Source organism: Pseudophryne corroboree, chromosome 1 (assembly GCF_028390025.1).
Source record: "Pseudophryne corroboree isolate aPseCor3 chromosome 1, aPseCor3.hap2, whole genome shotgun sequence".
Lineage (NCBI taxonomy): Eukaryota > Metazoa > Chordata > Amphibia > Anura > Myobatrachidae > Pseudophryne > Pseudophryne corroboree.
The window spans coordinates 305,175,131-305,188,490 of NC_086444.1; the positions used below are offsets into that span (position 1 = coordinate 305,175,131).

Here is a 13,360-nt window from a genome sequence, read left to right on the forward strand (position 1 = left end):
AAAATAAAAACACAATATAGTGCAATAACGTTTAAACAAATTAATACAGCATGTATTTCACTGTTCATTTAGGACAGGCATGTCCAAACTGCGGCCCTCCAGCTGTTGAGAAACTACACATCACAGCATGCCCTGACACAGCTTTAGCATTCTCTGACAGCAAAACTGTGTCAGGGCATGCTGGGATATGTAGTTTCACAACAACTGGAGAGCCGCAGTTTGGACATGCCTGATTTAGGATATGCGTGAAAATAAGAATTTACTCACCGGTAATTCTATTTCTCGTAGTCCGTAGTGGATGCTGGGAACTCCGTAAGGACCATGGGGAATAGCGGGCTCCGAAGGAGGCTGGGCACTCTAGAAAGATTTATGACTACCTGGTGTGCACTGGCTCCTCCCACTATGACCCTCCTCCAAGCCTCAGTTAGGACACTGTGCCCGGACGAGCTGACATAATAAGGAAGGATTTAGAATCCCGGGTAAGACTCTTACCAGCCACACCAATCACACCGTACAACTCGTGATACTATATCCAGTTTGACAGTATGAAAAACAACTGAGCCTCTCAACAGATGGCTCAACAATAACCCTTTAGTTAACAATAACTATTTACAAGTATTGCAGACAATCCGCACTTGGGATGGGCGCCCAGCATCCACTACGGACTACGAGAAATAGAATTACCGGTGAGTAAATTCTTATTTTCTCTGACGTCCTAGTGGATGCTGGGAACTCCGTAAGGACCATGGGGATTATACCAAAGCTCCCAAACGGGCGGGAGAGTGCGGATGACTCTGTAGCACCGAATGAGAGAACTCCAGGTCCTCCTCAGCCAGGGTATCAAATTTGTAGAATTTTGCAAACGTGTTTGCCCCTGACCAAGTAGCTGCTCGGCAAAGTTGTAAAGCCAAGACCCCTCGGGCAGCCGCCCAAGATGAGCCCACCTTCCTTGTGGAATGGGCATTTACAGATTTTGGCTGTGGTATGCCTGCCACAGAATGTGCAAGCTGAATTGTACTACAAACCAGCGAGCAATAGACTGCTTAGAAGCAGGAGCACCCAGCTTGTTGGGTGCATACAGGATAAACAGCGAGTCAGATTTTCTGACTCCAGCCGTCCTGGAAACATATATTTTCAGGGCCCTGACAACGTCTAGCAACTTGGAGTCCTCCAATTCACTAGTAGCCGCCGGCACCACAATAGGCTGGTTCAGGTGAAACGCTGACACCACCTTAGGGAGAAATTGGGGACGAGTCCTCAACTCTGCCCTATCCATATGGAAAATCAGATAAGGGCTTTTACATGATAAAGCCGCCAATTCTGACACTCGCCTGGCTGAAGCCAAGGCTAATAACATGACCACTTTGCACGTGAGATATTTCAGATCCACGGTTTTTAGTGGCTCAAACCAATGTGATTTTAAGAAACTCAACATCACGTTGAGATCCCAAGGTGCCACAGGAGGCACAAACGGGGGCTGAATATGCAGCACTCCTTTCACAAATGTCTGAACTTCAGGTACTGAAGCTAGTTCTTTTTGAAAGAAATTCGACAGAGCCGAGATCTGTACTTTAATGGAGCCTAGTTTTAGGCCCATATCCACTCCTGCTTGCAGGAAATGCAGAAATCGACCTAGTTGAAATTCCTCTGTTGGGGCCTTATTGGCCTCGCACCATGCAACATATTTCCGCCATATGCGGTGATAATGCGTTGCCGTAACCTCTTTCCTGGCCTTAATAAGCGTAGGAATGACTTCTTCCGGAATACCCTTTTCCTTTAGGATCCGGTGTTCAACCGCCATGCCGTCAAACGCAGCCGCGGTAAGTCTTGGAACCGACAGGGCCCCTGCTGTATCAGGTCCTGTCTGAGCGGTAGAGGCCACGGGTCCTCTGAGAGCATCTCTTGAAGTTCCGGGTACCACGCTCGTCTTGGCCAATCCGGAACCACGAGAATTGTGTTTACTCCTCGCTTTCTTATTATTCTCAATACCTTTGGAATGAGAGGCAGAGGAGGGAACACATAAACCGACTGGTACACCCACGGTGTCACTAGAGCGTCCACAGCTATCGCCTGAGGGTCCCTTGACCTGGCGCAATATCTTTTTAACTTTTTGTTGAGACGGGACGCCATCATGTCCACCTGTGGTTTTTCCCAACGGTTTACCAGCATCTGGAAGACTTCTGGGTGAAGTCCCCACTCTCCCGGGTGGAGGTCGTGTCTGCTGAGGAAGTCTGCTTCCCAGTTGTCCACTCCCGGAATGAACACTGCTGACAGTGCTAGTACATGATTCTCCGCCCATCGGAGAATTCTTGTGGCTTCTGCCATCGCCATCCTGCTTCTTGTGCCGCCCTGTCGATTTACATGGGCGACTGCCGTGATGTTGTCTGACTGGATCAGCACCGGCTGGTGTAGGAGCAGGGATCTTGCTTGACTTAGGGCATTGTAGATGGCCCTTAGTTCCAGAATATTTATGTGAAGGGAAGTCTCCTGACTCGACCATAGTCCTTGGAAGTTTCTTCCCTGTATGACTGCCCCCCAGCCTCGAAGGCTGGCATCCGTGGTCACCAGGACCCAGTCCTGTATGCCGAACCTGCGGCCCTCTAGAAGATGGGCACTCTGCAGCCACCACAGTAGAGACACCCTGGTTCTTGGAGACAGGGTTATTAAGCGATGCATCTGAAGATGCGATCCGGACCACTGGTCCAACAGGTCCCACTGAAAGATTCTGGCATGGAACCTGCCGAAGGGAATTGCTTCGTAAGAAGCCACCATCTTTCCCAGGACCCGTGTGCAGCGATGCACTGATACCTGTTTTGGTTTCAGGAGGTCTCTGACTAGAGATGACAACTCCCTGGCTTTCTCCTCTGGGAGAAACACTTTCTTCTGGACTGTATCCAGAATCATACCCAGGAACAGTAGCCGTGTCGTCGGAACCAGCTGTGACTTTGGGATATTCAGAATCCAGCCGTGCTGGTGCAGCACCTCCTGAGATAGTGCTACTCCCACCAACAACTGTTCCTTGGACCTCGCTTTTATTAGGCGATCGTCCAAGTACGGGATAATTAAAACTCACTTTTTTCGAAGGAGTATCATCATTTAAAATGGGTCTCACCGAACCGTCCGGTTTCGGTACCACAAATAGTGTGGAATAATAACCCCGGCCTTGTTGAAGTAGGGGTACCTTGATTATCACCTGCTGGGAATACAGCTTGTGAATTGCCGCTAGCACCGCCTCCCTGTCTGAGGGAGCAATCGGCAAGGCAGATTTTAGGAACCGGTGGGGTGGGGACGCCTCGAATTCCAGTTTGTACCCCTGAGATACTATTTGCAGGATCCAGGGATCCACCTGTGAGCGAGCCCACTGATCGCTGAAATTCTTGAGGCGACCCCCCACCGTACCTGGCTCCGCCTGTGGAGCCCCACCGTCATGCGGGGGACTTGGAAGAAGAAGCGGGGGAGGATTTTTGCTCCTGGGAACCTGCTGTTTGTTACAGCCTTTTTCCCCTACCTCTGCCTCTGGACAGAAAGGACCCGCCTTTTCCACGCCTGTTTTTCTGGGTCCGAAAGGACTGAACCTGATAAAACGGCGCCTTCTTAGGCTGTGAGGGGACATGGGGTAAAAATGCTGACTTCCCAGACGTTGCTGTGGAAACTAGGTCCGAGAGACCATCCCCAAATAATTCCTCACCCTTATATGGCAACACTTCCATGTGCTTTTTAGAATCTGCATCTCCTGTCCACTGGCGAGTCCATAAGCCTCTCCTAGCAGAAATGGACAATGCACTTACTTTAGATGCCAGTCGGCAGATTTCCCTCTGTGCATCTCTCATATATAAGACTGAGTATTTTATATGGTCTATGGTTAACAGGATCGTGTCTCTGTCTAATGTGTCAATATTTTCTGACAGTTTTTCTGACCACGCAGCGGCAGCACTGCACATCCAGGCTGACGCAATAGCTGGCCTAAGTATAATGCCTGAGTGTGTATATACAGACTTCAGGATCGCCTCCTGCTTTCTATCAGCAGGTTCCTTGAGGGCGGCCGTATCCGAAGACGGTAGTGCCACCTTTTTAGACAAACGTGTGAGCGCTTTGTCCACCCTGGGGGGTGTTTCCCAACGTGACCTATCCTCTGGCGGGAAAGGGAACGCCATTAGTACCTTCTTAGGAATTACCAATTTTTTATCCGGGAAAGCCCACGCTTCTTCACACACTTCATTTAATTCATCTGATGGGGGAAAAACTACGGGTAGTTTTTTCTCTCCAAACATAATACCCTTTTTAGTGGTACCTGTAGTTATATCAGAAATGTGTAACACCTCTTTCATTGCCTCAATCATGCAGTGAATGGCCTTAGTGGGCATCAGGTTAGACTCATCGTCGTCGACACTGGTGTCAGTATCAGTGTCGACATCTGGGTCTGCTTGCGGTAGCGGGCGTTTTAGAGCCCCTGATGACCCATGCGACGCCTGGGCAGGCACGAGCTGAGAAGTCGGCTGTCCCACATTTGGCATGTCGTCAATTTTCTTATGTAAGGAGTCTATACGTGCACTTATTACTTTCCATAAGCTCATCCACTCAGGTGTCTGCCCCGCAGGGGGTGACATCCCTTCTAAAGGCATCTGCTCCGCCTCCACATCATTATCCTCATCAAACATGTCGACACAGCCGTACCGACACACCGCACACACACAAGGAATGCTCCGAATGAGGACAGGACCCACAAAAGCCCTTTGAGGGGACAGAGTGAGAGTATGCCAGCACACACCAGAGCGCTATATAATGCAGGGACTAACTGAGTTATGTCCCCTATAGCTGCATTTTCTATATATTATATACTGCGCCTAAATTTAGTGCCCCCCCTCTCTGTTTTTACCCTGTTCTGTAGTGTAGACTGCAGGGGAGAGCCAGGGAGCTTCCTTCCAGCGGATCTGTGAAGGAGAAATGGCGCCAGTGTGCTGTGAGAGATAGCTCCGCCCCTTTTCCGCGGACTATTCTCCCGCTTTTTTCCATATTCTGGCAGGGGTATTTTCCACATATATAGCCTCTGGGACTATATATTGTGGAATTTTTGCCAGCCAAGGTGTTATTATTGCTTCTCAGGGCGCCCCCCCCCAGCGCCCTGCACCCTCAGTGACCGGAGTATGAAGTGTGTATGAGGAGCAATGGCGCACAGCTGCAGTGCTGTGCGCTACCTTGGTGAAGACTGATGTCTTCTGCCGCCGTTTTTCCGGACCTCTTCTTGCTTCTGGCTCTGTAAGGGGGACGGCGGCGCGGCTTCGGGACCGAACACCAAGGACTGGGCCTGCGGTCGATCCCTCTGGAGCTAATGGTGTCCAGTAGCCTAAGAAGCCCAATCCGGCTGCAAGCAGGCGAGTTCGCTTCTTCTCCCCTTAGTCCCTCGCTGCAGTGAGCCTGTTGCCAGCAGGTCTCACTGAAAATAAAAAACCTAAATCTATACTTTCTTTCTAAGGGCTCAGGAGAGCCCCTAGTGTGCATCCAACCTCGGCCGGGCACAAAATCTAACTGAGGCTTGGAGGAGGGTCATAGTGGGAGGAGCCAGTGCACACCAGGTAGTCATAAATCTTTCTAGAGTGCCCAGCCTCCTTCGGAGCCCGCTATTCCCCATGGTCCTTACGGAGTTCCCAGCATCCACTAGGACGTCCGAGAAATAGAGGATCCCTTTGAGGACTCGCACATTTATAATTATGGTTGAGACCCCAAATAGTCAACAACAACCTTTGCATGCAGTCCTCTTCAGGAAAACTGTCAAGCGCCACTTCCACAGGAAATTATCCCATATATGATAAGTAAGACTTTAATGCTGACAAGACCAGAAAATACACAGATGAAAAAAGTCACTTCGTTATTATAATACATGAGACATTCATCTTCCTTCACAAATATATTGCATTTTATATATCTGAATTTGTATGTATTGCCAAATGCTCTGAAGGAGTAGGTGGTGTATTTTTCTTTTGTTTCATTTACCAATGATGTGAAGAACTTTTTTTTTTTTAATGGTTAGATTTTATTTATTTTTACTCTTCCTTGTATTTATTTAATTTTCTCTTTAATTTTCTAGGTTGCAATGGTAGAAGTCCAACTAGATGCAAGCCATGAGTACCCAGCTGGCCTCCTGATTGCTTTCAGTGCCTGTACTACTGTCCTGGTTGCTGTACATTTATTTGCACTGATGATCAGCACCTGCATCCTGCCCAACATTGAAGCAGTGAGCAATGTCCATAATCTCAACTCTGTCAAAGAGTCCCCTCATGAAAAGATGCATCGTCACATTGAACTAGCATGGGCTTTTTCCACTGTCATTGGGACGCTTCTGTTCCTGGCTGAAGTTGTGCTGCTTTGTTGGGTGAAATTTCTGCCAGTGAACAATCCAAAGACCTCAGTGAATGATACTTCCATTAGTCCTGGAAAAGAAGCGGCCATCGCCTCCACATGTATAATGGTGCCATTTGGAATAATCTTCATAGTATTTGCTGTTCATTTCTACAGGTCACTGGTCAGTCACAAAACAGATCGACAGTTCCAGGAGTTGAATGAACTTGCTGAGCTGGCTCAACTTCAGGACCAATTGGACCACAGAGTGGATTCCGTCCAATCGCCTGGTCATTATGCATGAATATAAATCCCATTAAAAGGTTAAACTTTACTGTCTTATGCTGTTTGGATACAAATGTGAGAAGTGGGTTAAGTTGTTACTCAGGAATGGGTAATACCTTATAAGAAGAATTTACTTTGTAGTAAAGTGGGAGGCAGAAGCTTATTTTAGAGCTTATTCAGATCTCTATGGCCATGCACCAATGTGATCTATATTAAGCTCAGTGTGCCTAAGACCTGGTTGTCTGAGTAGATTATTGACTATGCAAGCCTTTATACGGTCTGTGTGCCAAAGTTTTCTGCCCACAAGCAAGCTGCTTAGGAAATCTAGAAAAAATTATATATATATCTTGCCACTTAAAAAATCGTGCAGCGAGCAGCACCCTGCTAGCACAGCCTAGCGTGAAGATGACAATGCTGTTTTTTACTATAGATAGAGATATAGATATATATATATATATATATATATATATATATAGATATATATATATATAGATATATATATAAAATATGTTTTTTTTCCTTTTATTTTTTCCTTTTTGGATAATAGCTGTGGACCAGTCCCAAGTTAGACCTCATCAGAATGGAAGTGAAACTTTCTCACGATTATGTCACATTGCAGCATGCATGATGTTTTTTCCTTTGTTCCCTCACCCATGTATGTGATTGTTTTAGAGAAAACTGCTGCCTTGCTCCTTTGGAGTAACCTGTGGTAGACTGCTTTGCTTGTCACTGTCACTGTAAACCCTGTGGGTGTCACTGTAATCTGTCAGGTGCATGCAAGTGAGCTGAGGGGAATGTGTTATAATGCATGCCACAATATCCTTCATGTGTGAGCAATTGGATTGCTTTGAATGCAAAATATACTGTAGTGTGTGTGTGTGTGTGTGTATGTATGTATGCGTGTGTGATATATATGTATAAACACACACAAAGACTTGAAATAGTTGATCCCAGTCAACATAATTTTTTACAGCATTTGCTGACATGTCAGATCTTTTCAGTGAGTTTATCATTTCTCTCAAAGTGCCTCCAGTGCATCATGTGAGATGCATTATACGTGTCTGACTGGTTACTTTTTCTGTGTACCAGTATGGACTTGCATTACTGCACCTTTTACCCTCTTCACTGTCGCAGGACCCAGCTGCACTGAATGAATTGGGCCTACTGGTTGAAGCATCAATATTAATTTGCTCTTCTGCCTGCAAGATAGCTGGAGCAGCCTACTCGTCTTTCAGAAAACTGTGTATACGGAGACAAATATAATGTCTCTGGTTTGTTGATGCAACTGTTTTAATAGTTTAATAATAATGAAAAAAATAGTTTAATAAAGAAAATAAAAAACAGGCCCATTTAATGGAAAACATTGAAGCTGTGGTAAAATCTTCTATGCTACAGGTTCTATTTGTTATGGAGCATAAAGGGAAGCTATAGCACAAATACAGACCTTTTAGACTGTTGTGGAAAAACTTTCCAAATGTTATCTTTACCTGTGCCTCGAACCTTTTCCTGTGTCATACAGAACTGTTCCCCATAGCTTCTGTCTGTGCTGTATATAAATACTGAAACGTTATATAAATCGCCTGGTCTGAGATATAGAGTAAGTAGTAATTATAATGGGTATAGAAACTGCAAGACGAATAAAATAGCACTGAACACCAGCATCACACCCTTTCCTGCACACCTCTGTGGAGTGTGGGGGAAAACGTGCAATGTCTGCAGCTGCATGGTGCCAGCGTTCTCGCCATTTCTTCTGGCACGTAGCTATCTATGCTAATTGAATTGCCTCCTAAATGTCGGTATTAATGTCAGGCAGATCATGGAACATTTATGTATTGCAGGTGGCCATGTAGAAAACGAGGTATTGTACAAAGCACAACATGTTGGGTTTTTTTCTAGTCCAGTTTAGAAAAACAAAAATGTCATTGCTATGTGCAACATCGCCTTTCCTACTCCTGTTTAATTCAGTACAAGTAAGCAATTCTTCTTACCTGTAATGTCCAGTGCAGCGTCATTGTGCCTGATTCAGAGATGTATGCAAATTTGATGGTCTACGCCAGAGGTTCCCAAACGCGGTCCTCAAGGCACCCCAACGGTCCTGGTTTTAAATGTATCCATGCTTGGCCACAGGTGACTTAATTAGCACCCCAGTCAATTTGATTTAACCATCTGTGCTGAGCCATGGATATACCTAAAACCTTGGCTGTTTGGGGTGCCTTGAGGACCACGTTTGGGATCCCCTGGTCTACGCACATCTCTGATGGTTATTAATCTGCACATGCGCAAGATCAGCACTGCACATGTGCAGAATTGTGGATCTGATGACCTTCAGTGTCCCCTAACCTCTACAGTATGATTGACATACTGTGTCCTTTTGGGGTATGCCCTGTTTTGTAGGCGTGCTGAAGCCAGGGTCTGAATCTTTTAACAGAGATTTGCTGTCCTGGCCTCTGCTGCGTGATTACACCGGACAGCCCAAGTAACCTGATGGACACCGCAGTGGATGAGAGAAGCCGCCAGGAGGCGATTGCATACACAAGACGCCTCCTACAGCATATCATTGCACAACTGCTGTATGACCTGTGTCTATCTCTGAATCAGCCCCATTGTACGAGACTCAATTGTGACCTCATGATGTATTAAAGCAGGCTTTTAAGAGACGTACAGATGTGTCCTCCTACATCTTGCCTCAATACACCACGCAGTGGGAGATGCCTGGTGTGAGTGAGCTGAGGGCTCATATCATTTCAAGCGGCAAAAGCTGCTTATGCGTCCTATTTGCATCGTTTGGTGAATAAGACACATTTTAATGGAAAAAGTTGCACAAAAAGATGCTTGACGCTAGCTGTTTGACATGCAGGAGGCTAGATGTAAGTGGACACATCTGTGCAGGGTCTGTTGCAAGTATAACAAATCTGTTTGCAAATATTAGTTATGTTGGAAAGTGCAAATTGCAGCAAAGTGTTCTTTTCATTCTTAAGAATAAGAAACCAAATGTAACCGTACAAAATCGCAACTGAAAATGTAATGGTGTATAAAAGTGATATTTGTTTCCTAGTTTAAGAAATGTAAATGTTAGCCTTGACACTTTGCGTTCTTTAACTACATAAAGCAAATCATTACAAAATATTTTTTTTTAAATCCATTTTCACAAAGGACTTGTTCACACGTGGGGTGTAAACACTTACCTGGCATGGTCAGATTTCATGCAACTGCGTCATCCCACCCTGTCCCCCTGTTTTTGACGAGGAGATCCGTTCTGCAGATGTGCATAATATAATGTTTAAATATTTTAAAAAAATACTTTTTCAACTTTATTAAATAAAATAAATTTAAAACAAACAATGTTGTTAACGCTTTTGAAGGGAAAAATCATCAGTTAAGTGGTTTTAAGATTTATTTATTTTTTAATACATATATAGGTGCGTTCTTTGCTCCATATGATGACATAACCCTATCATTTTATCTGGTTTTCATGTAAGAAAGCTGCCTGAAATCTGTATGAAACATTGTGATTGAAGGCAGAAGGGCTTGTCTTTCCAAGGAAAGACACAGCGTGGAATCGTAGACATGTCGGCACTGATGCAGAGTTGAAGTGAAATCTGTTTGGGCAACATATATTTTGCATGTTGTAGCACTGCATTTTTTCTGGAACCAAGCATTGGTGATGTAGAGTCCTACACAACTCTGTTCTACCTCCACTTGCTCCTGAAGGGGTGTAAACACAGTGAACGCCCCGTTCCCACACAAAGTTCAGTGAGGCGTGTAGAGGAAACTGCTGGGAATGCACCATCTTGTGTACAATATGCTGTTTTTCAAAGTGATCTTTTGCATCAGTGACAAAGCTGGTGCAAGTGCCCACTGATAATGATGACTGCTATAAAACCAAGCATACAGGCTAATGCACACATTTAGTTACATACACAGAGCCAGTGCGGCCGGACTTGCGTTCAACTCTGCACCAGCTTTTTGACTTTACATTTATGCAAAAATTATAAATAATTAGGAAACTATTTGAAAATGCACAATCCTGTTAGAAAACTAATCTTGGCTGCAGTTTCCTTTTAATATATTGTATCTCAAGGTCTTATACAACTTCGAGGTAATGTTTGTTTTTTATCCTTATAAGATTTACAATATATGAAAAATGAATCTTAATGTGTGCGGTGCGTTAATGCAGGAAGATTACCAGCAATACCACATTCATTTCCTGCTATATGTATTCAGGATGTTGTAATATTTGCCAAACAATTGCTTAGAAAATTTGAAGTAGGAAAAGGGAACGGGACGAATGCTTTTCTATTTACCCTTTAATACACTTATTTTGCCACATTATATTGTATAGTACAGATTTATTGGGCTATCATTCTGTCCTGGAACAGTGTTTAAGATGAATGCTTAAAGATGCAAAGGTAATTTTCTGTAAAATTGAGCTCAAGCACTGTAAGAAATAAAACTTTTGCAGAATGTTGTTCTGATGTGTAAAGATTATTGATATTGGGCCTATAAAATAAAAGCAAAAACTTCTTTGGTAACAACCATTTTCATTTTTTTTTTTTTTTCAAGATTCTACGAGTAGAATAAATGTGTCCCTCACTCAGGTCCCTTATACACTGGTGTCAAAACACTGTGGTCCTTATTATGTGGAAGTGCTTCGTGCAGCTTTTTGGATGGGATGGGATGGGGGAAGGGGGAGGAGAGCATAGGTCCTGACAGGTTGGAGGAAGAAAGAAGAATAGGTCCCGACAGGCTGGAGGAAGAAAACATTATTTTGGAAGGTGAGCAATTAAGGGCTAATTAAGCTAATTGGAAACTTCCAATTGCTTAATTAGTCATTAATGGGCAGGTGGACAGGGGTGACAGAGTAAGTCCCAGTCCCAATGATTTTTCCTAAAAATAATGATTTTAGGAAAAATCAGACTTGCTCCTGGGGTGCGTGAGAATAGACACAGTGATTTCAATAGGAAGCGCCCACGGCTCATTTTCTCTCCATCAGCTGAATAGCAAAAACCTTGTGCACAATTATGACCGTTTCAGTTACTGGAGTCTACAGCAGGTGAATGCAAAATGTGAACAATGGCCAACCCCCCCTTCCCAACACACACCTACCCCACCCCAAGCGCATGTTTTGTCACCCCTTCATATCCCCTGGCATTACGTTAAATGGCAATCACCAGCATCTCCTTATCAGGAATTTTTCAGGCCATAGGCACCAATGGTTGAATGAAAGTAATGGAGTTGTGTGCCTAAATTTTGTTTTCAGCACAGGTAGTGCTTTGTGACATGGACACAGGAGTCCATGAACCATAAGATCTGCAAATCATGACCATACTGCATACTTTAAAACATTTACATGTATGATACGTGTCATTTCTTCATGCATGTAAACTAGTAACTTTGACCAGTCTTGTACACATAAGACTTGAATGCCAACTTAGTGCTGTAGATTACAGTATTGTATTAGATGTTTTTGTTTTTAGGTAAACCTTATTTCTCTAACGTCCTATTGGATGCTGGGGACTCCGTAAGGACCATGGGGAATAGACGGGCTCCGCAGGAGACTGGGCACTCTAAGAAAGATTTAGTACTACTGGTGTGCACTGGCTCCTCCCTCTATGCCCCTCCTCCAGACCTCAGTTAGAATCTGTGCCCGGACAGAGCTGGGTGCATTTTAGTGAGCTCTCCTGAGCGTGCTAATAAAGTATTTTAGTTAGGTTTTTTATGTTCAGAGAGCTTCTGCTGGCAACAGACTCTCTGCTACGTGGGACTGAGGGGAGAGAAGCAAACCTACTAACTGCGGCTAGGTTGCGCTTCTTAGGCTACTGGACACCATTAGCTCCAGAGGGATCGAACACAGGACCTGACCTTGTCGTCCGTTCCCGGAGCCGCGCCGCCGTGCCCCTCGCAGAGCCAGAAGCCGGCGGGTTGAAGAAAGAAGACGTCAAAATCGGCGGCAGAAGACTCCTGTCTTCATATGAGGTAGCGCACAGCACTGCAGCTGTGCGCCATTGCGCCCACACTAACCCACACACTCCGGTCACTGTAGGGTGCAGGGTGTATGGGGGGGGGCGCCCTGGGCAGCAATTAGATACCTCCTGGCAAAAGCAGCATATATACAGTTATATGCATGAGCCCCCGCCATTAATTTTACACACAATCGCGGGACAGAAGCCCGCCGCTGAGGGGGCGGGGCCTTCTTCCTCCGCACTCACCAGCGCCATTTTCTCTCCACAGCTCCGCTGAGAGGAAGCTCCCCAGGCTCTCCCCTGCAGACTCACGGTAGAAAGGGTAAAAAGAGAGAGGGGGGGGGGCACATAAATTTAGCGCATTTAATATGTATACAGCATCTACTGGGTAAACACTAAGTTACTGTGTGATTCCTGGGTCATATAGCGCTGGGGTGTGTGCTGGCATACTCTCTGTCTCTCCAAAAGGCCTTGTGGGGGTCCTGTCCTCATATAGAGCATCCCCTGTGTGTGTGTGGTGTGTCGGTACGCGTGTGTCGACATGTTTGACGAAGAGGGCTATGTGGAGGCAGAGCAAGTACAGATGAATGACGTGTCTGCGCCGACACCTGATTGGATGGATATGTGGAAGGTGTTAAATGATAATGTAAACTCCTTACATAAAGGTTGGATAAAGCTGATGCCTTGGGACAGTCGGGGTCTCAGCCCATGCCTGATCCTACAGTGCAGAGGCCGTCAGGGTCTCAAAAGCGCCCACTATCCAAAATGGTTCACAC

The 13,360-nt window shown here is 45.3% G+C and overlaps 1 protein-coding gene across 1 annotated transcript in view; it reads left to right on the plus strand.

Moving 5' to 3' along the window:
* LOC135066540 (calcium release-activated calcium channel protein 1-like) overlaps positions 1-11,089 on the plus strand; it is a 73,811-nt gene extending 62,722 nt beyond the window's left edge. Inside the window, exon 2 of the mRNA XM_063964441.1 lies at positions 6,086-11,089. Within this exon, the coding sequence (XP_063820511.1) occupies positions 6,086-6,640 (555 nt within the window). The 3' untranslated portion in view covers positions 6,641-11,089. The remainder of the gene's footprint in view (positions 1-6,085) is intronic.
* The last annotated feature ends 2,271 nt before the right edge of the window (positions 11,090-13,360 follow it).